At 39.5% G+C, this 27,460-nt stretch overlaps 1 protein-coding gene across 1 annotated transcript; it reads right to left on the reverse strand.

Moving 5' to 3' along the window:
* Positions 1-18,170: 18,170 nt before the first annotated feature.
* Positions 18,171-21,851, reverse strand: SLITRK2 (SLIT and NTRK like family member 2). Its single transcript, XM_042876518.1, has 2 exons — positions 21,796-21,851; positions 18,171-21,427 (listed from the first exon to the last, which is right to left on the reverse strand). The coding sequence occupies exon 2, from the start codon at positions 21,382-21,384 to the stop codon at positions 18,811-18,813; it is 2,574 nt and encodes an 857-aa protein (XP_042732452.1). The 5' UTR covers positions 21,385-21,427; positions 21,796-21,851; the 3' UTR covers positions 18,171-18,810.
* Positions 21,852-27,460: the final 5,609 nt, after the last annotated feature.

Consider the following 27,460-nt stretch of genomic DNA (forward strand, 5'->3'; position numbering starts at 1 on the left):
AAGTTATAGTTTCCTTCTGTGGGCCTGTAAAGATTAAGCTTTTGTAAAGAAAAAAAATATCTTTTTTATATGGTTTATATACATGGAAAAAGTAGATAGACTTTTGGTTTGAGAATGAAGTGGTCTGCTTGCCCAGACATGTTCTCTGGGATACATTGCTTTCTCTTATGTCTTTAGACTAAGACTGCCATTCTGACAACCTGAAACATAGTTACCAACTTTTGTCTGGAAATAACTGTTGCCTGTTTAAGGATATAGAATAAGGTTTATCAAATGCATCACAACAATTAGGTTCTTAATTAGGACAACCAAATTAGAATCAAATTTATCTCATTGGGAAACAGATATAGGAAGAGTCATATCGCCATAAGCAAACCTCTGCAACCCATTTTAGGGAACAGCCATTGCAGCACTTACATCTGTTCCTGATCCTGTTCAGTCCTGTGCTGGGCTTGAGATGTGACATTAGAGAATCTTTTCTCAGCATAGTGACTCAGCTCTGCATTTTCAATTTTCCTTTTGAGCTAAGTGACTTGGAGACATCATCCAGGTCCAGAGTCCATTGAAATCAGAGTACAGGTGTTCGGAGAGTCTGAATAAGGCCTTCAGAGTATAGACGAACAGGAACTTTCATGTCTTTAAAGGAGGCAGGAGCCTAACATTAAGTTTCACTTAACACATGACAGGCAAGAGGCTTAGAGAAGATGTTAAAGAATGGGTCCAGTGAAACAGATGTATAACCTAGTTTGTCCTTCACAAGGCACCAGGCAGGTGCATGACACTGGCAGTGCAGTGAGCCACAGGCACGGATATTTGCTGCAGATGATTAGGAATCTGAATTGTATCTCTGATTTCTGAAGAGTCTTCTGCTCTTTATTTTATCCTTAACCAGCAAGCTGTTTCTGTTGTTTTTTTTCAGAGGATGACATACATATATATATATATTATAATATATATATAAATAATAAATTAATAATAATTTAAAATTAATTTAAAAAATAAAATATAAATAATAAATAAATATTATATATATTTAATGGCAGCAGTCCTATTGTTGCTGTTTTGTGATTTTTGTAGTCGGTATTCCACATCAGAACATCATGTAGAAGTCATGTAGAGTTCTGGTTCTGTGGACTGCCTTTTTTGGGCTTTTTGAGTTCTTGTAGGGGAGGAGCGGCATTCTCGGAGGATCTGGAGGGCAGAGGAAGAAAGGTGGAACTCCTGGCAGGACACCAGCAGCTGTCCAGCTCACTGACTCACTCTCTCTTCGTTTGCCAGCAGAGGAAAGCACGTGCTTCCCCTGCAGCCTACTAGCGTAAGACCTTGCACTTTGGACACTCTTTTCTCTCTCATTGTGTCTGATTTTGCTGGACTTAGTAAATTACCATTCCTCCTCAGATAGTTGTCATTGTTTGGGGTTTTTTTTAGACCCATCTGCTATCTGCCTACCCTTCCCCCTCTCCTGGAGCACCCAGCCTGCACCCTGCCTTACCCCATTAGTCACAGGCTGGGGCTGACTGAGATGGAAAAGGTAGGGTAATTTTGCTTTTTTTCCCCTCTCTCCTTTGTCTCCTTCTGGACTTGTGCCCCTGTCATGGACTCAGATCTAGAGATAACTCCACAACACCTACTAAATTTGCTCACACTTTAAAATATACATGAAGTATACTTGAAAAAAGAAAACCAACCAACCCACATGTTGTACTCATTCTGTCATGCTGTCTTGGAATGTGTGATTTGTGTATTAGGTGGTTTTACTCTGACTAGAAAAAAATACTAAAAGCACAATCAAATGTTTCTTATTGTTCAGACAGCTTCACCCTGTGTCTACTATTAAAAACATAAAACTAATTATGTTGAGATAATAGATAATTATCTTAGAGGTATGTTGACACTATATATCTTTATCATCTTGTTTAACACAAGACTATGGTTCATTGGCTCAGCAGTACTTTTTAAGACTTTTAGCCTAGTGGAAATCGTGGAGGAAGAAAAAAAGCTTTGAAAGAAGACTAAATACATGGGAAATAACTAAATGGCCTTGATGAATGTGGCTTGTGGAATCAACTCTATAACCACAAAGTAGTTATAAAGCAGGTGCATTTATTAAGTGCTGCACACATATGCTGGATGCCGGGGGGGGGGGGGGGGGAGGGGAGGGGGGAGAGGGGGACAGCCCCTCTAGCCTGCATGATGGATGCAGGTAAGCATCTTTATTTACAGAACAAATACATGCATAAAAGGAGTAGTTATTACAATTACTTCTAGGAATTCATTACAATATCTCACACCCATTCTACACCCCGAACTCCACTCCTTATTAATGCCTCTACTCATGCGTGGTGCCTCCTGGTGGTCATCCTGCTGGTCATGGGGATGAAGGTTTTGTATCTTCCTTGCAGTGTAGTTTGAGGAAGTATTCCAGCTTCAGCTGGTTCAGTTTCTATGATGTGACTCCTTGGACCAATCAGCAGGCTCCTTGGGTTATGGATGAGGTTCCCCACATCTTTCCCTTCGTTTGTGCTCAACTTCTTTTACAATATAACAGATTAGCCCTTTATTCAAATGGAAAACTTCATCCATTTTGCCACAGTAAAGTCTGCCAGTGCTAAAAGGGTTTATATACTTCCCATAAGTACAGATACAGGATATGAGTTTGGTGCCACAATCATGCAACTACACATGCTTGACTAGCCCTGACATAAAATGAGGTACTTTGTTTTTTTGTATTTAACAGCAATGAGCTATGAAAGAAAGATTCACTTGCTTTATATAGGCAAGCTCTTTTTCAACATCTCTCCCATAACGAAAAAGAGAAAACAGTTCCTCCCCTTGCAATCAGGTAGAAGGACAGAGGAACTGAGAGCTGTCATTCCAGCCTGTGTAATAAATATACTCAACACCTGTGGAATCTCTGGGAGATATGTGTGGTGAAAATTGTGTCCAACCTGTAGTATTCAATGACACATTTTCCACTTCATGTTGCTGTTGAATCAGGCTCTTATTAATTACTTTTTTTTTCCTTTGGAAATACAGGAAAAGTATGTCTATCTTCTGAAACTGTTGTGCATTCACTTACGGCTCTGAGATTCACAGAGCTTCTTAAGAAAAAGTTGTAAATTCAGCTGTCTTTATGTTATGTTATGAACTGAACACCAGCAGCAGACATTTGCTGAGCTGCAGAGGAAGGTCTGTTGCTCCAAGGTGTCACATCTAGTATCCTCATTAACAGTGGTGGTTTTTGTAGGTGTGATATGTATATCGTATCATATATACAAAATCATATCACTATGAGGGTGTTCATAAAAAGGAGAGACAAGGCAAAGTTATTCCCAGGTTGACCAGTACTGAGCAGTCTTCTTCCAGGGAAGGACTCAGTACCAGAACGCACTGGTTTGGCACATGTTGCATAGTTTAAATTTTCTTTTCAGCCAGAAACTCAGTGCCCCTTAAAAGCTTCCACTTCCAAAGTCTTTAGTCCTGCTACTACTGGATTTACATGGACTCCAATGATACAGGATTGCATTAGAAGAGTGCAAATGGCTGATGTCATTTGATGGTGCATTTCATCCTTTCTCAATAAAGAAAACAGACAAAAAAAAAAAAAAAAAGTAGATAAAACTTTGATATTTTTAGTAGAGTTGTTCCCACATCCTGAATTTTCTTTTATAATTAGCATGTCTTATAGTGGAAACTGAAGGGTATCAAATAACAGTGAGCAACAACAGTACATAGCTTACACTTCAGTAGCATTTTCTACCTGGGAGTCTCAGAACAGTAAGTATAAGCCGATGGATCCTAATGAATTGTGAAAAAACACACAAAGCTTTTTGCAAAGAAGGGAGTCAAACCGTTATTTGTATGAGCCATCTGTATGACCGGTAAAGAACTGTTTCAGTCACTTAATTTCTCAATTTTTAACTTGTGATAGAAGGAATGGTGTCCATTTTTGTGGATTTACTCAATTTACTTCTTTTTCTTTTATTTTCTGTTTAAATTTCCCTGGGAAAATTGTTACCTTTCTTACAGCTCTGGAAAAGCCCATTATTACATAATTCCTGTCTTGATGAATTGTCATATTTGATCAATTGATATGTGAATGTGTTCTTTCCATGAAGTCAATGTATATTTATAAGAGAGAGATTTATTTACGATTTATTTATTTTACAAAGTAGAGAAGTATGTGCATGTATAAACTGGGGGACAAAGAAGAGCTTATCTAAAGCAGGAATGCAGCCTGTATTGTCATTCTCTCTTTTAAGTAGAGAACAGAACAGTAAAAATTGCATATTTTTATTATCACAGAGCAAGCAATAAGAAAGAATATTTATTTACTTGCTACAGAAAGTAATATCCATGGCTTTCCAAACAGATTAGTGGTGTCAAATCCATGAGTAAGCTGTTAAAAAGTAATGAATGTCTTTTTTTATGCATTGTATTACACATTTTGTCAGAATGGCTAATAAGGGGTGGATGCAGACAAGGCAATTTTGGGGGTCTTCTCAACATCATCAGCTCACTTATCTCTCTTTGATTTCTGTAAAATGACTGGAAGTCACACAGTACAAACTGGCATGGCTATAAGTGAACTTTTTTCCATATATGAGCATTTCAGAAAGGTTGCAGCTGAGAGACTGAGAGAGATTTCATCCTGTGACAGAAAATTCCAGGAAATAAGAGATGGTCTGTCCCTTCCTGGAGTCTCTGAACACCTGAGGCACTGCCTCTTTGTGCATGCATGGTTTGTGATAAAATATGAGACTGTTTTCAATAGATTTTCATGTTTGCACTGCTAAAGTGGACATTTGGGAATGTCTTGCTAAACTACTCAGAGCTTGAGAAACAAAGGAGCATAAATTGCTTACAAATGCTTTATTTTTATTTTATGAATGGCTGTCCAAGAAGTACCACCCAGTTCAGCTCAATATTTAGACACCAGCAAGCCTTTGAAAATGCTACTTTTTCTTCCCAAGCATTTTAATTTATAAAAGGACATGCAAAAAGAATGAGTGATTTATTGCAGTAATGGCAAAATGAGGTCATTCCATGAGCAAAAGCTGGTACGAGAGACATAAAACAATGGTTAGTTAAGCAGAATCATTTTAGATGCTTTACTCAATTCGGCAACTGTTTGCAATTTCTGTAGAATTAATAACATGGTTTGTGGCATTCAGCAGAATCACTTAATTGTTCACTGTTCAGTACAAAAACATCTCTAGGACCCTCATGGTAGTAACTCCTAGGCATCTTCTAAATGACTTTCAGTGTCTCCTGTCTCTTTTATCAAGCTGAATGCATGAGATATCTAAGTCTGTGTGAGAAGTACAAGATTGCCACTCTGAGATTGCTAGATCTTTTTGCTAAAAAAAAAAAAAAGGGATAAATATGGGCTTAGACACTGAGAATGTGGTACAGCATTATGTGTGCTAGGTTTCTTCAAGAAGAGACAATGGTGGAGGAGAGTAAGCGCTCAGCAAGTCCTAAATTTGTAGCTGGGACATGAAGAAAAGAGATACAGAGTACTGCATAGCATTGACTGTGTGCCCTGTTCATAAGAGTTATGTGATATAAGAAAGAGAATATTTGTTTCTTCTGTCCCTTGACTCTTCTCCTTACACTGAAAGCACAGACAATTCATGTTTCTACAAGAAACTTGAAAATATAAGAACTGTTTTGGATGTTTCATCTATTTTCTGTTCAGTAGGACTTTTAATTTTTAATTTCATTCAGAGAGAACTCCAACTAACTCACAAAGATGTAAGTGGCATGCAGTGACAATTTGCATTGTGACTTGGTTGTGCATTGGAACCACGAAAAGAACACAGATGATAGAAGTAGACAAGACCTCATGCTTAGGTAGGTACAGTTAAATGACATGAATTCCATATGAATGACATAATCAAGCAGCAAAAGAAACCCTATTGTAAAGCTGTTTGTGGAAGCAATAGAACTTATAATTCATCTGCCAAATAACACACTCCTAATATCACTGCTGCACTGGACTAGAGAGTACAGTACTGCCCTATTCAGTATATGTACTTACTGAACATTTAAAGTGTAGATCAACACACAATATTAAAAATAATAATAATAAAAAACAATTAACTACTGATTCCAAGGAGCAGCTTTACTTAAAAATTAATGGTTCTGTGTGACCCTCTTTATGTGGTTGTGTGTGATCCACACAAAGGCAGTGACAAGCCAGCGTTCTTTGTGTCATCTGTCCTATCAGAAGGCACTTGGGGCCAAGCCCATTCATAAAGAAGACAGGTGACACGCAGAATCAAGCTCTATAACCCACATAAGGTTATGAAGCAGGTATGTTTTTACAGTGCCAGGTACGAGCAGGATATCTCCTAAACTGCACATTGAAACACCTGTTGGTTGGTTGTTTATAGTACAAAATCATACATATACATAGGAATACACAAAAGGTGGGTTGAGCTAGCTTAAACAATTCTGAGAACTCATTATAATATTCCAGTGTATAATACATCTTGCCTCTTTGCGCCTGCCTGCTGCTCGCTGGTGATCAGGGGCAGGGGTCTTTTCCGAGTCTTCCTCACAAAGGCTTCCTGCTGTGCTTTTCACCTTAGAAATCACTAACTACACACCCAGCTCTATCCATCCAGGTTCCTGTTCTTTGTTTCAAAACATTCATGCGTCTGGGCTTCTGCCATTGTTAAGAGGGTCTGTCTTGCATGACAGGAATGTGTGTCCTAGCAATATTACTGTACAAAAATCATGGGAATCATCTATTCTTTGAATTTTGAGGTCCTCAGGGAGTCCCATCATACCAAGTTTCTGGTTTCATGTATCTGTGACCAAAATAAATTCAGTTGATAAATGAAAAAGCTATCTATGTGATGTTCTCCATCTTCCCTACCTTTTTTAGTTTCTCCATTTTAAAATAAGTTTATTTACAAATGATGTTTATACACATTGTGTCTATAAACACAATGATGTTTATAGAAGAGGAAACAAAATCTAGTGGAATACTACCTATTTTCCTACTTACAATTGGAGGGGGAAAAAATAATGTGAAGAAGTGGTCCTTAATGTTTACAATCTTATGGGAAACAATACTGAGCTAAGAAGATGGCACTGACAAACAGATTTTATTCCCCAGGGGCTCAAATTGCATTCAGAATAATATGTTCATCCAGCATAGATTTACCCCATTGCTTCTACCAGTATCTTCAAATGTAGCAGCAAAAGGGGAATCTCATTTGTTCAGACAGTTAGGTCCCTTAAAAAGAAAGTGGTGCCAGATTTTGCTTCCCTTGTTTGTACATGAACAGCATGGCAGATTTTTAGTGGGTAAATTTGAGAGAACTCCAAATCAGCATGAGCAATGATGAAAAAAAATACACTTTGGAAAATGTAGAAAGCCTCTGATTTGTGTTTTTTTTTTTTTTGCCAGTGGCAGCTGTACCCGTTGTCACAAGCAGAACTGCAACATATACCATTCAAGGGACTGTAATCTGGGATTCCAGTTTCTATCTTTCCTATTAGACTGGCTTGCAACAGCAATATTCTTCCTTTTCTATAACCACTTTAACATTTATCTTCCTCTGTGCCCTTGTTGAAGTGTCTTAGATATAGTTTTTCTTTGCATGTGACAATTTAGTGCAACAAGGGTAGGAGCAAGCTCCTTGTGTTCCCCTGAAGGAGACACCTGGAGAGCTGTGTGCCTTGTTCTTCAGTGAGCTGAAACAGAGCACTCCAGAATGAATTGCTTAGCCATGGGATCTCTACCTGTCTATTAAATTTCTTATCGAATTTGCCAAGTTTAAGAGAACAGAGGCAGCTTTGAATGGCACATATCAACCTATAGTAATTGGTTGGAAGCATATGCACTGCCTGCTGTTCTTGAGGAAGTGAAAAGGCCAGGTCTGTATTATTTGCTTTGATTATACCAAACCCCACTACGGGAGGTGGGATGGCACATTTGGCTGCAGGAGCTTTCCTCTACATGGGAGTGAGGGCTCACATTCCTGATGGCCACGACCTTTGCTTAGGACTGTGCTTCCTCTGTTGCTTTTCTACTTCTGTCCCCTACATCTCTTTTCAGAAGCAGCTTGGCTCTTACCCAGCCAGACTGCTAAGCCTGCTGGCAACAAAATTCAATTTGTCGATTCAACTAACTCGATTAATTAACAAAATCAAGCAGATCAGAGAACCATCTTTGCAATCAGCATTGCAATCCACACTGCTAAACTGAGTTCCTTCAGCTAAGGGTAAAGCCCACATTTTTTTCACATTCATATTAATTTGGAAGCAACTGTTACGTTTATCATTAAATTGGAATCTCATACAATGGCAAATTTCTGGATATGTTAGCCAGAAGTCTTAAGAAACTAGCTAGTCCTGAAAAGTTTTGCTGATTTTGCTCAGAGTTTTCACAGCTTTCAGTGAGGCATTTTTTGAAAGCTAAACATACAGGATTAACACCACTCTCCTCATGGTACTCACTTTACCAGAAGAATGTTGGTCAAAGGGAAAAATGTGGACAACTTCAGACTTTTTGTGTCAGTTCTGCTTATAGAATAAATATCCATTGACAGGGTAAAAGCATGAAGAAGAAAATAAGCTTTCTACCTATTGTGCAATAAATCAAAAAGTTCCAGTGAATTTCTTTGAGTATTAGCAAAACTGCTTAATCTAGAATTTCAAAGAGTGATCAAAACCATTTTCAATTATTCCTGACTTGCACTTGTATATTTCCAGACTGACCTGAGTCTTTTCCCCCAGTACATTCCTTTATTAAAAGGAAATAAAAAGAAAAGAAAAAAGTGAATTTCAATGATCAGACTCCTAGCATGTGGGAAATATGACCTTACTTCTTTAGATCTTCCTCAGCAGAGTCTGATTAAGTTGAAATAATTCCAAGTTTTTCACTAAACCAAAAAGCAAAGGATAAATAAAACAATGGCAGAACATTTGCAGAAAATTGATTTTTGTTAACTGTAGTAATACAGGAAGAAGCTTATCTATTGTGAAAAGAGCAAGACTGATTCTAAAATAGCATAAATATTTATATGATAATAAGATTACATATTTTAGGTGAAGACAATGTATTGTTCATAAAGAAGAAGAAACAGCTTGGCTAGACATGGGAAAAAAAGACTTTCTGACTGTGACTTTGTCCCTGTCCCAAAACTGTATAACTAGGTTTTTTTTTTAAATGTATATTTACTGTTACAAGTGCAGTTGCCATTGATTAGAGACTTATATCTAAACTCTGAGGGCAACAGAATGGATTTGTTAGAGTTGTTAAGCACTTCTGATCTTTCAGAATAAGAAATACCAAATGGAAAATACATAGATATGCCTTTCTATGTCATTATTTTGTATTACTTAATATTTTTGTAGATAACTAAATACCTAAATATAACAACTGGCTTTATTGCACAAATTATTCATTTAAATACCCAAAAGAACTATGTGTGAACTCTGAAAGATCTCTCATTTTTTTTAGATCTGACTAAAAATTCCAAAATGGCAGCAAGGTGCATTCCTTACAAAACAGTGAAATTAAAGTGAAGAACCTACTGCATTGCCTGTAGTGCTGGTCCACAAGCAATATAAATGCTGATTGCTTAGTTTTAGAGATCCACAACTGTGGCTGCATCTTCAGTTTCTTTACATAGATTTAACATTACACTCTTCCTAGCAGCTAGGGAGCTAACTTAAACAACACCTAGGACAGCAAAGTTAATGTCTAAAATATCTAAGATGGACATAATAAAAAGAATCATTGAATATTTGCTTTCATAATCCAGATTTTTCCCAGAACTTCCAGAGAATAAGCCTCTGAAGGATTATTCCAGCTACTGCTTCTGATATACTTCTGCTGGCCCACAATGGTTTGTAGGACACGTGAATGGGCAGAAACAGTTCATGGTGTACAGTGTGCTGTATGTTTTATACAAATGGTCTATAAACAATGGCAAATTATCTGAAAGTATAAAGGTGAGTGTGGGATTACCATGCAAAAAAGTTCATGTAAAAATGAACTTTTTTCAAATGCAAAAAAGTTCACCATGTAATTTATGGTCTAGAAGCCAGGAACAATGTTTGATTTCAATAATAAGCAACAAAAGTGAGAGTATCAGTCTTAATGGGCTAAAACTTGGATGGACACAAAATCTAATCATATATCTGAGTAACACAACTAATAAGTGGATGAATTCAATAGAGTAATCAAAACACAACTGAAAGATGGAGATGAAATTATAGCTTAGTTGCATTAAATGAGTATAATGTCACAGATTCTAGGAGCATTTAGTCCTAGATTCATAGATCAGCTCTCTGCTGTGTAGAAGCATCCTCAGACTGCTAGGGATGACACATCCACACGTCACAGATGACCGACTGTTGAAAATTGTGGTCTTTCTTACTGGAGAACACAACACAAATAGTTGGATTTTATAGTCTTGTAGTTGGGCTCTAATATGGAAAACATTTTTATATCCTATATTTAGTGGGCAAGAGAATAATTAAATATAATTATGGAGTAGAAAAAAGGAGACAGTATATAACACAGGAAAGAGACAGAAATGAATGAATGAATGAATATTCTTTCCCCTGACTGTCAGGTTCTTATTTCAGCAGCTGTCTGCCACTCAGAGCCTCTTTTGGCTCTCTTGCTAGCATGAAAATTGTCTGCAACAGTCAAATTGACTTCATGTGAAAAAAAAAGTGAAAAATAACTGGTATGTTAAGAAATATTGCTGAAAGGATTCCATTGAGTAGAAGCACAAATAATATGATTCAATACATAGAAATTTAGGAGATAGGATTCCATGCATATTTGGAAGTATAAGAACAAACTATATTTTTCCTCATTTCATTTGCGTCTCTTCATATGAAGTGAATAATTTTTTCTGTACTAAATAATTTTTGCTGTTTCTTTTTTATAAAACAGAAAACTAAGCAGAATCTGAAATTTTGTGTCTACATCACATTCATAGAGTAACAGATGCCAAGGAAAAAAGAAATACTACCACTGTATATGGATAAAGCTACAAGCTATAATCACTTGTTTTGAAAAACAATTACACTTAGCATTTTCATCAGTAAATCTCACTAGACTAAGACAAGAAACATCATCCCACTCTTTAAAGCATGGATACGCAGGTAGGCGTTTTTCAAGATCATTGGCAGAACTGAAAAGAGAACATTAATTTCTAAATTCCCAGCCAATGATCTCTTAAGCAGGCTCACTGCCTCAGTATGTAGTGAAAATAGATTAATGCAGTAATATGAACAAAATAGTTCAATTTTAGGTACCCACTATGAATCATCCATTAGCACTCTTCAGCTAGGTATCATTCCCACACATTATTTGGAGGACAACAGGAAGCCAAGGAAAACATAAACCACCAGCAAACAAATTTTAAAGCACTGATTAATGAAAAAAGAGGCCACATTAATAATTAAGAATTATGCACTCAGTTCTGGTAAGTAGTTTATAAAATAGAAGGGATGGTAAATAAGGTCTCAGAAATCAAAAACCGGAAACTACACTTCCAACTAAAGAGTGAATTATAGCATTACACATTTCCACTCTTATTATTGTCTTTTCACATAAGCCATGCATATGACTGAGTTGCATCAATTTTGTATAACTTTAGGCTTTGGTTTCTCAGCTATACAAGAGAACTCTCCAGCATATTTGATAATGGCTATTTCTCTCCAGAAGTTCCACAACCAATAGGCACTTGCATCAAACTGTTCAAAGGATCAGTGCTGAAGTTCTCGTCTTTCTGGGAGTCTCATTTAAATATCATGATAGTTAAGACCATTACTGTCTATCTCCTCCTAATAACTCGTTCTGGCATAGAAATACACATAGAATTCACACAGATGTATTGTTAGATTTCCTTTTGACTCATTAGTATTTGTAATAAGCCTCCCTAAAACCTTTGGAAAAAGCACAGAAAATCTGAAGTGCTTTTTCTGGCCTATTATCCCCACTCTTCTATATTTTAAATATGTTAGCTCAATGTTTTAAAGTTTTCCATAGAAATTTATTGATGTTTCTGTGTTTCAAGCTGGAATACATGTGAAGAGATGAGTACTCAGCAGAGCACAACAGATGTGATGAGAGCAGTAAGGTTTAGCCAAGGCTTTGCTCACTAGAGTGGATTGCTGAGTTTCTGAAACTACCGAGCAGTTCAAGTCCCAACTGCCCCAGTACGGAGGAACTTGGCTACTTGTGAAAGAAGATAACGAAAACAAAGACTTAACTGAATACATACCATTTTCCTGCTCAGCAAGAATACAATAAGGAATACTCTAGTTGTAAAATTTAGCAGACATATGACAAACTTGATCTTCCAAACAAAACCTTTCCCTCCCAGGAGAATGGGAGATGATTGCGTTTAGGATGTTGGCCACATAAATGGGTTTTTCACCAACATCTCACCATACTCAAACTACTGAAAATCTGATACTAATGACTCAGGCACAAACTGGGAGTATGCTGACTTCAGATTTATGTGAATGATGCAGGCTGAAAGACCCCGAGATGGCATTTTATGTAATAAGACAAAAGAGGCTCTCTCTCTCTTCTCTCACTGCCGCTGAAGAGACTGCCTGTGTTAGGTGAGATTCTTGTCACTAATACCAGTCCTAGAGGAATTCGCTGAGGCCATTCAGGTGCAAAGCGAACAAAAGTACTCTGCATTTACACCTGAATTGCCCAGTCGCCCAGTTTAAAACCTTTAAAAACCTGTGACAATCTTGCTTTGTTATTATATTGCTCTTCTGTGATTAGAAGAGAATTTACATAGTCACTGCATTTTCACAGTTCTCAAATTTTTTCTATTGATTTTAGCTGTCCAAATAAGAGGCTGGCATGGACTGAAGTCAGTCAAAAAATACGTGGAGAAATGAAAAAAGTATATAACACTGGAAAAATCTGCCTCAACTCCAACACCTCTCCCTCTCAAAACAAAAATCAAGATGTCTTAAAATAGGTTCTGACATATTACCAGTGATTTCAGGCGGATTATGTTCTAATCTTTTGTACGAAAATAGCTCTTCTCTCAAGAGAAGATAATTGCAACAGGTCTATATACATTAGCAGTGCCTTTTCCAATGCAGACAGCATTCTTAAAATGGCTGTACTGCCTACTGCCTCCTACACAGAAGATAATTGGTGCCTAACACTTCTGGCTCTCAGGAGCAATGCAAAAAGAAGATACAAGAAATCTGTGTTGCTAAGACAGAAATATATACTTGTTCTGCCACCATACAGAAACCTGATGTCGTATTGCACACACACATTGTTGGTGCAATTGCCTTCATGCTGCAAACACCAACATAAATTTTCTGAACTTGTAAATGATAATGCCAGCTTCCTTTTTAAAATTGGTAATATCATTATGTGTTGTTCTTCTTTTGTAATCAACCACATATATTGATTTGAACAGTTTGCTGAAATGTTAGATTTTGCAAAGATCCCTACAAGTTATAAGACTGTTGCATTAATTAAACAAATTGTTCATCTACTGTATTTTTAAAAACATAGATAAAAAAGATTTGGAAAGACTGCAAGTATCTGTACTTTTCTGAGCTTCCCACTGATTACTTTTTCAAGCATAGCACATTAACAGTGATAATTAGATGCATGCACAAATAAGCTAACAATCAGAGATGAGAACCGCATTCGAAATGCTTTAGTTACCTGAACATCATTGAAGATAATGGAGATGCATCTGCCCTCTAATTTCACTCCTTTAAATCTTAAATACTACGTAACAAAAGCTGCTGCTGTACTCAAATAGGGATCCTCCATGTTTACGATCTCAGGAAGAAAACTAATTCTATCATCTTGTTTTTCAGACTTCTCTCATACTCTTGAATCCATTTGATCTTTAAAATGGTTGGTTCTTCAATTGTAGCTTCAACATGTCTTTCATTCCAAATGATCTATTCATCTGTATTCATAAATATGTTAATCTGCAGCCTCAGAAAATCCAACCAACACTCCAACAAGAAAAACAACCATCTCATTAACCATCTCCCTCATTAGCTGGGATTAAGAACTTTGGTCAAAATGATTGGCCTTGTGCCCAGAAAAGCTATGAGATCAATAACCCGAAAGGACTTAATGATCCTCTGATGAAAGAATAACTTTGTACTTCTCCTACAGACTACTTTGAAAAACTGAGGGGAAAAATTCAAGAAACGTCATATCATCTGCATAAGTTAATTTATCTGTTGGTTTGGGAGATGTACAGGTTTTCTGGGGGGGAGCTTTGGGAAATAGTTTTTTTCTTTTGTCTCTATTAAGTGGCATTTACTGTCTACAAGAACGCTAATATGAAAAATCATAAACTGTACCAGTGATTAGCCTGCAAGAGCCTAAATAGTTTCATTAACATTTCCAGTATCTCATTTCACTCATGAGCAGTTCAAAATTATGGCATTTGTATTCGTATACAAGAAGACTTACATTTGGGCAATTTAACTTGCTGGTATACTTACACTGACGCCACTAATTACAGCTTCTAACTTTTCTGAAGTTTGATTTTCATTTCACAAACTCGAAAGTAGATAGAAAATGGGAAGAAAAAGAAAACTAAATAAACCACACAACATAATTGCCTATCAGCACAAAAATGTGCTATTAAAAGCCAGTGCCTTTGACTGAAACAAGGCACTGACCAAACTGCACTGGGAACATTTCTTTCATGGACAGTATGAAAATGTCTTGCTCATTAGAATAATACGTGGAAATGCTAGAAAATGATCAAGCTCACTGGCTAAAAGCTAAATCTGTGAAGGAATTATAGCCATCTAATAAATACTCAATTTATAATCCCCAGACAGCTAAAGTTGAAAAGCAGGTGTATTTGAAGCTCAGTTTGTGCTATATATTTTGGGAGGGAATAAGTCGCATTTGAATGGCCTGGGTTTTTTTATTGACTCTAGAGACCCTAAAACAACTACTTTAATTCTGAATTTTAATAGCTATGGGAAGAGGTAAGGGCTCCCAATGGAGCAGGGTCTTTAATTCCCTTCAACACTGAAACAGTTCCTCTAGAGCTAACTGAGGAAGAAAAGAAAAGCACCCAGATGGACAGTGAGAGGAAAGGTTGGTGTATTACACTTTGAGGACTTGTGAAGTACAGAAATCAGAAGTGAGGGAGGAAATGAGCAAATGCTGGATGTGAAAGGATTAAACCTGTTGGGAAAGGGAGACTGAAAGAAAGAGGTCTCCCAAGGGGCATTTGGTTTTGCAGTAGACCTGCAGGTTAGAAAAAAGTAGCACTTGCTTTGTCAGCAGAAAAAGGCAATTAATGTGCCATCCTCTAGGTGTGCTCTACTACTGGCAAAACCACGTAATTGTCTTAGGAGACAGATGTCTGCCTAGGAAACATGGGGCAGTTTGAGTACTGGTAGTGTAAGGTTAGCATCTGTTTCCACTTTACAACTGAAGTCACTTATTGAAATCCGGTTTCTAAGACTGTACTTTGTCAAGCTTTACTTCATACTTACATAGAATGATGTCCTTCTCAAAAGTGTATTCATGCATTGGATGTATACTATCCCTTATTTGCTCTCAAGATAACTATGCAGTTTTCATACTGCTTCAGTTGGCACTGTCATAGTTTCTGTAAAGACTGTTTTATGTACTCTCACAGATGAAAAAGAAGGACGAAAAAACTTGCATCCTATTTTCCTTGGGTAAAAAAAAAAAATGAACCAACCAACCAAACAAACAAACAAACAAAAAACAACCACAGGTTACATAATTTTTCACAGCTTAAACTTTCAAACTATGAAGGAAATTTGTTTCACTCATTATTGCGCCATTACTCAGGCAAACAGCATTCCCATAACAAGCAGCAGATTACAGGACTGCACAGCAAAAGAAATGTAGAGCCCTTCTGGGCAGAAGCTGCCAACACACTTTCCCTATTAAACCAATCTCTTTAAGCATAACTGAAAAGAAATCTGTCACCTATACACCTTCTGAAAACGATTATTTCATAGACATCAGCTGAAGAATATAAAAGCAAACACAGAGGATCTAAAGCTGTAATGATTTTTAAGTTGGTAATGATGATGCAAAACAAAATCAAGTCACTAAGGAAATTCCAACAGAAAAGGCAGTGTAAAGCAACTGCAACCTGTGTAAAATATTGCTGTGTTCCCAAATAAGCATGAAAAATAGTCAGGCTCAAACGAGTAAACAAAATAAACGAAGTTACTAAGCAAATCAAATATCTCTGTCTGTTGTTCAAAAATAATAGAAAACTGAAAGCTTATTTTTGTAGGAAAAAAAAAAAATCTGAGCAAAAAGCCAAACCCTGTAATTGGTTCTGGTATGCTAAAGAGCAGCAGACAATAATATGCTAGCTGCTATAGTGCCAGATATAGCACTACTTGTTTTTCAGGCAATACTAGAATCATATATGGAAAGAGTTAATAGCGTAAAATGCTTTAAAGTCATCCTTCTACTTTTCTAAGCAGTAAATGCTTTTAAGCACACAGGGAAAGGAGCCATAACAGAATGGCCACATTTCAGACAAATGCCTCACTCAAAGATGGATGATATTTTAGTCAAAATGTTCTGAATTCATCTAATGTGATACCATTTCACCTTCTTGAAGTGAGACGATTTTGAAGACTGTTTCTTCCGTACTTCATTGTGGCACTTCAGTTTTAAATCTGACCTAATGGACAGCCATAGATGCTATGGGCTTGGAGCATAAAGAACTGACATGTTAGCATGGTAATGTACTCAGATGTCACATCAATCATTAGAAGACAGTTTGCTGAATGACTCAGATATCTGGCAATGCACACTGAAGCCTCTCTAGTTCTTTATATACATAAAGTGACTTCCTTTTGGCAGTCTTCATTAGAACAACATTGATTGTAGTCATTTATAGCTCAAATGCTATCGCTGAAAATTTCTCAGGCTGTACATACTGTATTTCTAACTATAGTAAAGCTCTAAAAATCAGTCAGCAGAGGCCACTTCAATCTCTGCAGGATAATAAAGGATTATTATGTGCAGTAACCTATTTATGAGAAGGAAACAGTGTGCTTCTTTCAGACTCCATCAATTGCTTTAATAAGGAATTGAAAAGCATGGCCTACTTTATATGCAGATCACCATCCCAGTTGCATAAGGATTTACAATAGACAAAACTGGTTTTGTTGCAAATAAGGGCTGTTTGTTTAAATCACACAATACTGTTTGCATCTAAAAATTATTTAGAAGCTAATAAGGTGCAATAAATTTTGACTTGTTAATAAAAATGGGTTCAATATCCTCCAGGAAGGTAATGTAAATTGAAGGTGATAAGGCAAAGGTTGAAGTAAAACAGGCCTGAGTTAATGGGAAAGGAGAAGACATACTGCATTTGTGCACTGATGGCTCTAAGAAAATGAATGCCAAGTGAATGCAGTTAACTTAAAGCATTTTATAAAATTTAAGATAATGGATTTAAATGTTTCCTAGGAGATTAGAATTACTGCAGTATTACTTCTGCTTTAGAGCCAGAAAATTTGACACAATTCAGACAACCGAAAGTTAGTATGATGCACATTGCTGAGCTCTGCTACCTTAATTTGGAGGAATGGAGAGACTTAGGTTCATATTTTAGTTTTGGTGTTGATTCATTTGCCTGTATGATAACAAAATTAATGAGGCATGGGATGACCCCTGCTGGTGTCCCTGCCAAAAAAAAAAAAAAAAAAAAGAAAGAAAAAAAAAGAGAGCTGTATCTTGCAGCAGGACATTTTAGTTTCAGTCAAATTACAAATATCAACTGTCATATAATATATAAAAATACCCAATTCAATGCATAAATTTTGTGAGTAATGCCTTCTTAAATAAGAAAATAATCTTAAACCTCTGAACATTATTGTGTTAGAACTGCAGTGCAATGAATTAAGGACACTAATTGTTTGGTTAAACGTCTTTTATCAGTGAGCTGTTACATTTAGCTGTCCATTGTTAAATCCTCAGCTGATTTCAGTGAGTTGCATTAAATAAACCCAGAGGGGAAAAAAATATATATATATTCTCAATAAATTACAGTTTAGTCTCTATGGCCCTAGAACTAGATTCATTTAAAGAAGTGTAGCTTTTCTATAAATCAAAGCTTCTGATTTAAAGCAGCTGACATATAAGTCCATTTTACAAGGTATTTATTTTTTAATTCAAAAACACAACACATTAAAATAGGTTCAATTTATCAAAGCTAAGAGCAAAAATTAAGTAATAATGTACTTAAAGTGCAAAGGCACTTTAACACAAGACAGTGACTCCCAGTGGCTAAACATGGTAGTTGTACTGTATATTATTATTTACAAAAGAAAGTCAAGAGTCCAGGAAAAAGATCTTTGGAGATCTTCTACGTGCCACATTAAGCTTCCACCTCAAAATGAAAAATAAAACAAAACAAAACAAAACAAAACAAAACAACAACAACAAAACAAAACAGAAAAAAAAAAAAAAAACCCGAAAGACTCTCTTCCTCATTTCCTTCCAAATCAAAAAGAATTATTAAAGATCTATTACAGAAACATATATTTGCAATGACAGTTACTACAGAAAGGTCAAAAGGAGAGAGAGATAGAAATAACTTAAAGGAAATATTGCAACAGCAACATAATGTCCCTGTTATGCAGTAAGGGTTTGATTTCTCTCTCTCACTTCCTAATTTATAAAGTGAAAATGTTTGGAATGCGAAAGATGACATCAGCACTGAGTTCAGAATCAATCAAATGTGATGTTGAGCTCATTTAACAATCTTTCTTTTTCTCCCAATGCCCCCCTCACAGCTGACTGATTGCAGTTTGTTTTTCCAGAACTTCGAGGTAGTCTGGTTCTGTTTGTAGCTTTCCTTGGAGTAAAGGATGCTCTGGTTTAGATTGTTCTGCAAAATATTTCCTGGGAGTTCCATACAAAACAGTTTTATTTATCCTGTCCTGGTTTTGGCGTCTTGATTCATACGAAGGGGCAAACTGCCTTTTGGGTAAGGTGCAAAAATTATAATGAATTAATCCTCCAGTGGGGAGTTCCTTGACCCTTTCTGCAATATTTTGATACAGCAGCTCTGGTTCCTGTTGTGAGGACTGCTTTTCCAGTAATTCAGCTGCAGTGATTGTAAATGCAAGGCTGGTGGGATCTTCCTTCTTGTGGTCAAGACTGCTATAGCTAAACTCGTGGAGATTTCTGTAATAGGCAACTGGATCCCCTTCCTTTTGCATGTAGATTGGGTTTTGGCACATCTGTCCAACAGGAGGGGTAATGTAGTTATAAACATGTCCTTCGGTTTTATCGTGGGTCTCAGTGTTGTAAGACCCGTACTGCAGCTGAAATGAACTGATATCTAAGTTGTTTGCACTGCTGGGCATGCTTTGCACCCCCTTCCGGCGCTTGAGAACAAAGACAAACAGACCAGCCCCAAAACAGACTGACAAAATAAACACAACCAACAAGCCTAAAATTAAGACAGAGAGTGGAACTTCCGTGTGTATTTCCGGATAGGAGCTGGGAGAGATACCAAGGAGATGGGGCATATCTGTGTTCTGATTCATGGGCAGGAGAGATGACTCTGACAAGTTGGGGTTCTCTGGGCAGATGGCTTCTTTGCTCAGGAATTTTAAATGCTCTCCGGAGTGTTTGGTCGGAGATTCGCATATGACTTCATTGATAACAACAGCGGGATTTGACTGCTGACTGTTTTGGTCAGTGACTTGCTCAATCCAGTTCCTCAGCCCCATAATGTCACATGTGCAGTCCCAGGGGTTCTCCTGGAGGTCGATCTGAATTAGAGCTGACAGCCGGTCTAAGACTCCTCTCACAGGCAAGTGTGAGAAATGGTTGTTTCTTAGGTTGAGTCTGGTGAGGGAAGTGCCACCGAAGACATTGTCAGGCAGGGATCTGAGCAGGTTGTTGTTGAGAAATAACAGATGAAGATTACTAAGAGCATCAAAGGTATGTGGCAAGATCTCCTTAATGACATTGTACTCTAGGTAGAGATATTGCAGGCTATGCAGCCCATCAAACATAGAAGGGTACAGAATCTCAAGGTAGTTGCCATTAAGGTAAAGTCTGCGTAAACTTGTGAGGTTTGTAAAGGCACCTTCTTGTATCGCTGCAATTCTGTTGTTTCCTAGATGTAACAAATCCAGAGAGCTGTATTCTGCTAGATCGGCTCTATAAATGACTTGCAGATAGTTACTGGTAAGGTAAAGTTTCTTTGGAGTGCTTGGCTTAGGGTGGAGTTCAGAGATATTATTGATCTTTTTCTCTTGACAGTTCACATTTAATCCATTGTCTGAGCTCTGCGAAGTACAGATGCAGCCATCTGGGCAGGTGATGGGCACAGGAGACTTTGTCTGGTAAACCATGATAGGTCCAAATATTTGTCTATCTTTTGACACAGTGACACGGGGTGTGGGGCGATTCCTGGCTTTGGGGGGGCGGCTGGCTTTTGGGGCTCTGGTGGGACTGATGGCAGAGTTGGCTGTGGGCAATAACTTTGAGACATGTGGGTCTGAGATGACAGGGTGCTTTTCCCTCTGGTTTGAATCAGTGGAGCTTTTCCTAGGGCAGAGATCTTGCCTCGTGAGCTGAGTCACATCTTTCCCATGTAGCCTGAAAGGGGTTTCACAGACTATCTCACCCACAAACACAGTGATTGTGTCCAGCCAGGCCTTAAGTGGCAGCAAGTCGCAAGTGCAGTTCCAGGGGTTCTCTTCCAGTTGGATTTCCATGATGCCTCCAATGTGCTCCAGCACACCAGCAAAAGGCATCATCTTCAGCCGGTTCCCCCGCAGGTCCAGGTGGGTAAGGAGCACAAAGCGGAAGACATTGCTGGGCAGGGACAGCAGGAGGTTGTCATTGAGAATCAACACTTTGAGCTTGTTCAGCTTGTTGAAGGCCCCTGCCTCAATGGCACTGATGTAGTTGTAATCAGCTTGCAGGTACTCCAGGCTCTCCAACCCCAGGAATGTATCCTCCTTCAGCACTTCCAGCTTGTTGTTATTGAGGTGTAACCTCTTGAGGGTGCGGAGGCCACTGAAGGCCCCGGTGTGGATCTCCTGCATGTCGTTATTGCCTAAGTGGAGGGTTACAGCATTGGAGTAGTTGACAAACTCATTGGGGAACAGGCGGGTCAGCGCGTTCCCATTGAGGAAAAGCTGGTAGATCTTGGATGGTGGTGGCAGGAGGAGGCTGATGGTTGTAAATCCTTTGTTTTCACAATTAATGTTTAGTACGTTCTCCTTCTCCTCGCAAGGGCAGCGGCTCTTGCTGCAAATGTCTTTGGCAGGTTTGCGACTTTCTATCTGCGAGATCCCAGCCACTGTTAACAAACTGAGCAACCAAACACCCTTCAGCATCTTTATGCGCCGTTGATCCCTGCTTTAGTACCTACAGTCAAACCTTTTGAGGAAGGTAAAGAGAAAGAAAAACGCCCAATGAAAACGGCCAGGAGCAAAGCTGCAAGGGGAGGGCAAAGCAGGTTTTAAGGGGGCAGCAAGGCAACGATTAGCAAAACTCCTTCTCAGCCCACTTTTTGCCCGCGGAGACGTTCTGGGAAAGCCGGGATCCCAGCGCTGCCCGCAATTCCATTCCCTAGTCGTTATTTTAAACGGTGAAGGAGAGTGGGGGGGTGGGCGCATAGGTGGGAGGAGGAGAATAAGCCATCGACAGCGCTCCCTGCCCCCATCCCGGCAGCTACAGGGTTTCCCCGGACCGATCCCTTCCGAGCCTCCCTACGCTCCGGAGTCGCTCCGTTCCCCAGCTCCTACCTGCTTTCGGCGTGCCCGAGCAGGCAGCACGGGCCGCCGCTGAGCGCCGCCGCCGCGCCCCGGGAGCCAGGCACCCGGCGGGAAGAGGCATCGCCCGCCGCCCACCTCAGGAAGAGCCCGGCGGGGCGAGGCAGTGCCCGCGCAGTGCTGTCCCGGCCTCGGCGGGGCGGGAAGTTCTGCCGGGCAGCGGGCGAGGAGCGGCGGGTGCGCCGCTGCGAGAGCGCGGACAGCTCTACGCAGAGCGCTACGCGGCGCGGATCGTTTGCTGGCTGCCCCGCACGGAGCGGCGCTGACGTCACGTCGGGGGCGTGGGGGACACGTTTCTCCCAGCCCCCCCTTCCCCCCCCCCCCCCCCCCCCCGCATTCCCCCGGCCGCTCTCGCAGGCAGCTCCGCTTCCGGCTCGGTAGCGGAGCTCTCCGGCAGTCTGAAGTGCTCGGAGCACGGCGGTGAGCGGAGGTACCTGCGGCCGGAGTTTTGGCCCCGCGTCTCTAAAGCTGTGCTTTTAGAATAGCATGTCAGCCAGCTTCCTCGGCACCTGCCAGCTGGCGAGCCGCACACACGCGCACACAGTCCGGCTCTCGGAGCAGGGGTGCTGCAAAACCTGGATCTGGCAGCAGTTCTCCCCTCGCCGCGCAGCTCCCTTCCCCGAGCTCTCCTCGCCGCGGGGACACTCGCTGTCAGCCATGGGGATTCAGCACCTTCCGCCGACTCGGCTGGCTCCGCTCTCTGGAAAGCTCGCCCGAATGCTGAGCAGCGAGACCACATCCAGCGTGACTATTCCCGCTGCCTGGAGCCGTCTCGCTGCCAAATCGCGGTGTAATGGGATAGTATTTGGCTGCATTTTAAAAGAACAAGATACTGGATGTGGGTTATTGTGACTTCGCTTATGCACCGTGCTCAAGGCACAAATGCATGTTTGATAGGAGAGATTGCTCTCCCTCAAGAACATAAAATTTTGGGTTCATACTAGGAGAAAAAAAAGAAAGAAAATGCACGATAAATTTTTAAAGTGCTAATACAGCAGTTTGCATTATTAAAGGATTTTTTTTTATAGGGAGTTAGAAGAATTTAGTCTCTAGATTATACAGGTTTGCTGCCAAAGACTGCTGGACTTGGCATGATTGGTGCTGTCATTTTGTATTAGTTTTTAACCATTAAGTATCAGAGCCCACACTTTAGAGGTATCAAAAATGCATTGCCTGTTCTTACCTGAAATTAGGAACAGCAGCAGCACCCTGCAACAGCCAGCTCATATGCCTTTGCAGAGCTGCTGAGCAGGGAAGTACTGAAGTTGGGATTTAAGATCAGAGCTGCTAAAGCTTCCCTACTTAAAATGTGGAGAGGTTGTAGAAAAAAACAGGAGTATCCTGCTCTGGAGTGTGCTGTTGAGGTGGTGCTGCAACAAGCTTGACAAGACTGGGATTTTGAGATGCTGCTCCTTTCAAACCATGTTTGTCCAGCTGAGTTCAGGAGCAAAACTGGCTAAGATCAGGGAAGATCACTGTAGCAGATATAGAGTTTTATAGCACTAACACAGCAGCAGCCAGATTATTTTGCTGGAAGTTTTTTTGTTTGTTTTATGTTTAATTTCTCTTTCAGCATTAGAATACATTATCAAAAGATGAAGAAAAATTGCACCAGTTTCAGAATATTCCTCATCTTACAGGAGGGGCACGAACCTAAGGGGAGAAGGAAGAACTGGGCTCAGGTTGAATTTGTTTTATTGAAGGGAGTATGCTCAGATGTACCCTTTCCCACGTGAACATGCAGCAGAGGCACACACATGTTGCTGTAACCTGCCTTCCCTGCATTGTCCCCAGACAGTCCTCCACAGCATGGCCAGCACTCCAGGCTTGCTGCAACACACAGTGGAAGCTGAAGGCAGAAACAAGTCCTCTGCATTTCCTTCTCAACTCGCATGTACGTGGCTGTGAGGTTTGGTGCTATGCAGCTTGGTGGGCAAGGGTCATGTCCTGAAAGTGGCTCATGGGTCCACATAAGCTTGCCTGTTTTTACTAGTACATGGGAAATGCATTTGTGTTAACTGCTGAAGCTGCCTGGGAAGGGAAAGTGTACAAATGGCATGCCTCAGTAGTAATTACCAGCATCCTGTGGGATGGAAGGAACAGAGTGTTAAGGGATTGAAACAGTAATAATACACAGAGATGATAATGATTCCATTACACTGCAAATGTATCCATATAATAACCGTTGTTGTAGGAGGAGAAATGGGGATTTAAAGAAGGAAAATAGCTACAGCTTTTTATTTAGGAATAAATCATAATTTCTCAGCATGCCCAAAGTATTTTATAACCCATTCAATTAAAAACAGTAAAAAAAGAGCAGCTTTCTTCCCCAACTGTCTTATTTGGTACATTGGATGCAGCAGTGTTTTCAGGCTGCAGCTGCCTGGGAGCCTCCAGCGGCAGGAGACTTTGGGAAACACAGTCCTGCACCTGGTGTGAATGTATTGGGAAGGTTTCGTTTTTTTCCCAATTACTTTGCTGTATTCCCTCATCCTCCTTTTGGGGCAGAGGTATGAAGAAATCTATAAACTTTACAGATTCATAGGTTTTAAGGCTTAAAGGAACCACTGTGTCTCATGATCTTGCATTAACACTCCAAAAGCTAAGTTGGAATTAATTCCTGCTTAAACTAGATCATAATATAGGAATTATAGGAAACAAACAAAACAAAACAAATTAAGAACCCTGAAAAACCACTAAGCATGGCCAGGGCTATTTTAGCCATTTCCTATGATGAAAACCTGGTATATATTTGGTAAATTATTCCATGTGCTTTTGTCTCCCACTGCTAAAGAATGCTGCCTTCTCTGCCTCTCTGTATTTCTGGCTGCCTTCAGTTTGACATTTTTATCCTTGCTAGCATCCCTGTGTACTTGATGAAGAACCCTTGATTATCCTGTACCGGCTTCCCAGGGGGCCACTCACAAACTGCTCAGGTACAGGTGTAAACAAAATACTTGATACCTGCCTGAACCAGCTTCAGAAGGACCGTGTAGGTCTTGTGCTGTTATATACACCAGCACAATTTTCAACTCCTGCATGGTGCTAGAGCCACCACTTCATCTGTCTGCCGGCTGGAAAAACAATGCCAGACCATGGCATGGAAGCATAAGCACCTAAAATTTGTCTCTCTTACTGCCTGCCTCATACTATTCTTCTTCTGTGAGAGTGAATATCAAGGAGCAGAATAAGCCTGGAAATGTGATGCTCTTTTTCTTTCTCCACGTTTTATCTGCAGATGGATGTTAAAGCGCTTCTCACATATCTCTATCAGTTTGTCAGTCCCTCTTTTTGTAAATGAAGAGGGAAAAATCATATGCATCCACCAAAAGTCTTATGGAATAAAGTTTCTTCGTTACTATTCAGCAAGAATTCTCACTTTCTGAGGGGCTATTCCCCTGTATGCCTTTGTGAGCCTGTTTGTAGCTGGAGACATTCTCCGTGGCTATGTGCAATTTTGGAATCTTTTCTATACTATAAATGGGGTATTTTTGTGCCTCACTTAAAAGCACTGAGGAAATAGTTTCCAGAGTGAGAAGCATGCAAAATATTTGTTACTTGTAATCCAAGCTTTTAGCTCATCCAGTAACACTAGAAAGCATGCTATGGAAGAGAGAGCAAAAGAACAGTCTAGCTTTCACTACCTTCCTTTGGGTAAGGGAATGGCAACAGAAGGAGGGTGAGTATGAAGGCCAAGGATCAAGGAGATAGCAACCTTTGCCCTCAGCAGCCTGGCAGCCATCCCTGCTCACCAGTGCTGCTCAGCAACAACAAGCTGGTGCAGTGCATTTCCGAGACTGGCAGAGGAGAGGAATGCTTTTGGCAAAACCTCCATGGAAGGAGTGCAAAGGTTACCATTCAGTTCATGGGCAGAAAGGCACTGCAGTGATGGGGGCTTGTTTATACGTGATGTCTGCTGAGTTGCACTTTGCTGACAGTCAGTAATGGTCTTTGTTGTTACCTGTAATGATGTTCCTTCACTTCTGGATACATTTTTAGCCCAATTTCCCTCAGCCATTCAAGCATTTGGAGAGCCACGGGTTACTTCAGCATATTGTTTACTGACACTTCATGTCTTCAACAGCACAAATAATTTAATGAACTGTGACTTGAAATCAACATGCCTAGCAATTCTTCCTTCCTTTGCTGTTCCTGCAAGAACTCAAATCCTAGCTAAAGATACACATTACTGAGACCCATTATATAATTTCAGGGCATTTATTAATTTATTAGTAAAAAATATTTATTAGTAAATAAATATTTATTTACTTACTTTGCAAAGCAATTTCACCATGATCTGTTTCTGTGTGTCTGGGGTAATCCATTTTGTGTCAGCACAGCAGGAACTTACACTGGCTGTGCAAAACACAGCAGCAAAACTATCAGTTTTCCGATGTTTTGTGCTATTAATGTGGAATACCAACTTTCTTAAAAATCAGATTCATATTTAGAGAGCTATAATGTCAGTTTCAGCAGGAAATATGATGTTTAATGTGTTTGTCATAAAGCACCCCAGGTAGCCTGTACACCTGAAATACTGACAGACCCACTTTCCTCTATATTTAAGACCGCGTTTTATTTTAGCTTATCCAACTATTTTTTTCATTCTTGCATAGAAAAATAAGTATCACCTTCCCTTGTACATGCATCTTTTAGCATGGGTCCCTGCAAAGAACTGTGAGACAGCTGATGTTTACGACTGCATTCATTGCTATTCAGCAAAGTAGTATGTCTGAGCCAAAGCCCTTTGGTGTCAGTGGAAGGACTCCTACTGACTTCAGTGGGCTTTGAATTAGATCCTTGAGCAAATGTTTAACTTAAAATGGTGCACTTACATCTTATTTAGTTGAGTAGGCTAAATATTTTTAGAAGTGTTTTGCGTCATCATGTCAATGTGTTCTTTTTCTCTGAGTGGGACAGTGAGATGAATTTCCCTGAAGATGGATATTCTTTGCTGACATTGCTGAGAATCAGAAGTGAAAAAAAATGTCATCTGAGATCTCTATATGTAACATTCCCTGCATGTTTCTAACTGGAAATATCCCATCATGCAAACACAAGTGAACACAAATGTTTTTAGTCATTTTATGTATTACTGTGTTATTGAAATTGTCAGGTCTTTTTGCTTTACTGAATGCATGTGCTTTAGTAATGGTGCTCACTTTGCATAATTCAGTTTATGTTTGAGTATTCTGAATATCCAGTCTTGCAAGTCTGATGGGTTGGTGTGAGAGGTTTCTTCCCTTTAGTTACTAGTAGTAAGGGAAACATAATGAAATGTCTCCATATAATGATTTTTATGGCAGTATAGTTAAATCCAAATCCTACTAGTGCTAATGACATATTTAACAACATGGGAGGAGTGGGAGCAATAGGTGAAATTCAGACCTGGGCAGAAGGCCAGCCTAGAGTGCATCATCATATAAGCCCCCAGTTAAGACCTCAAAACAGGACTTAAGTGGGACTCCAGTGCTTTAAACCTTGTGCTGGCTTTCTGTAAGGTAGGAGGAAGAGTTCTTCCAGATTAATTATTCATGATAAATAATTCGTTCTATTGATTTACCCTATTTTTCTTGTTTCCTTGAATTTATTTAATTGAAATTACTCATGTAATTTCTATGAATAATCATGGCCTGAG

The sequence above is a fragment of the Lagopus leucura genome, unplaced genomic scaffold (genome assembly GCF_019238085.1).
Source record: "Lagopus leucura isolate 7727_CA_CO unplaced genomic scaffold, USGS_WTPT01 Super-Scaffold_100016, whole genome shotgun sequence".
Taxonomy (NCBI): domain Eukaryota; kingdom Metazoa; phylum Chordata; class Aves; order Galliformes; family Phasianidae; genus Lagopus; species Lagopus leucura.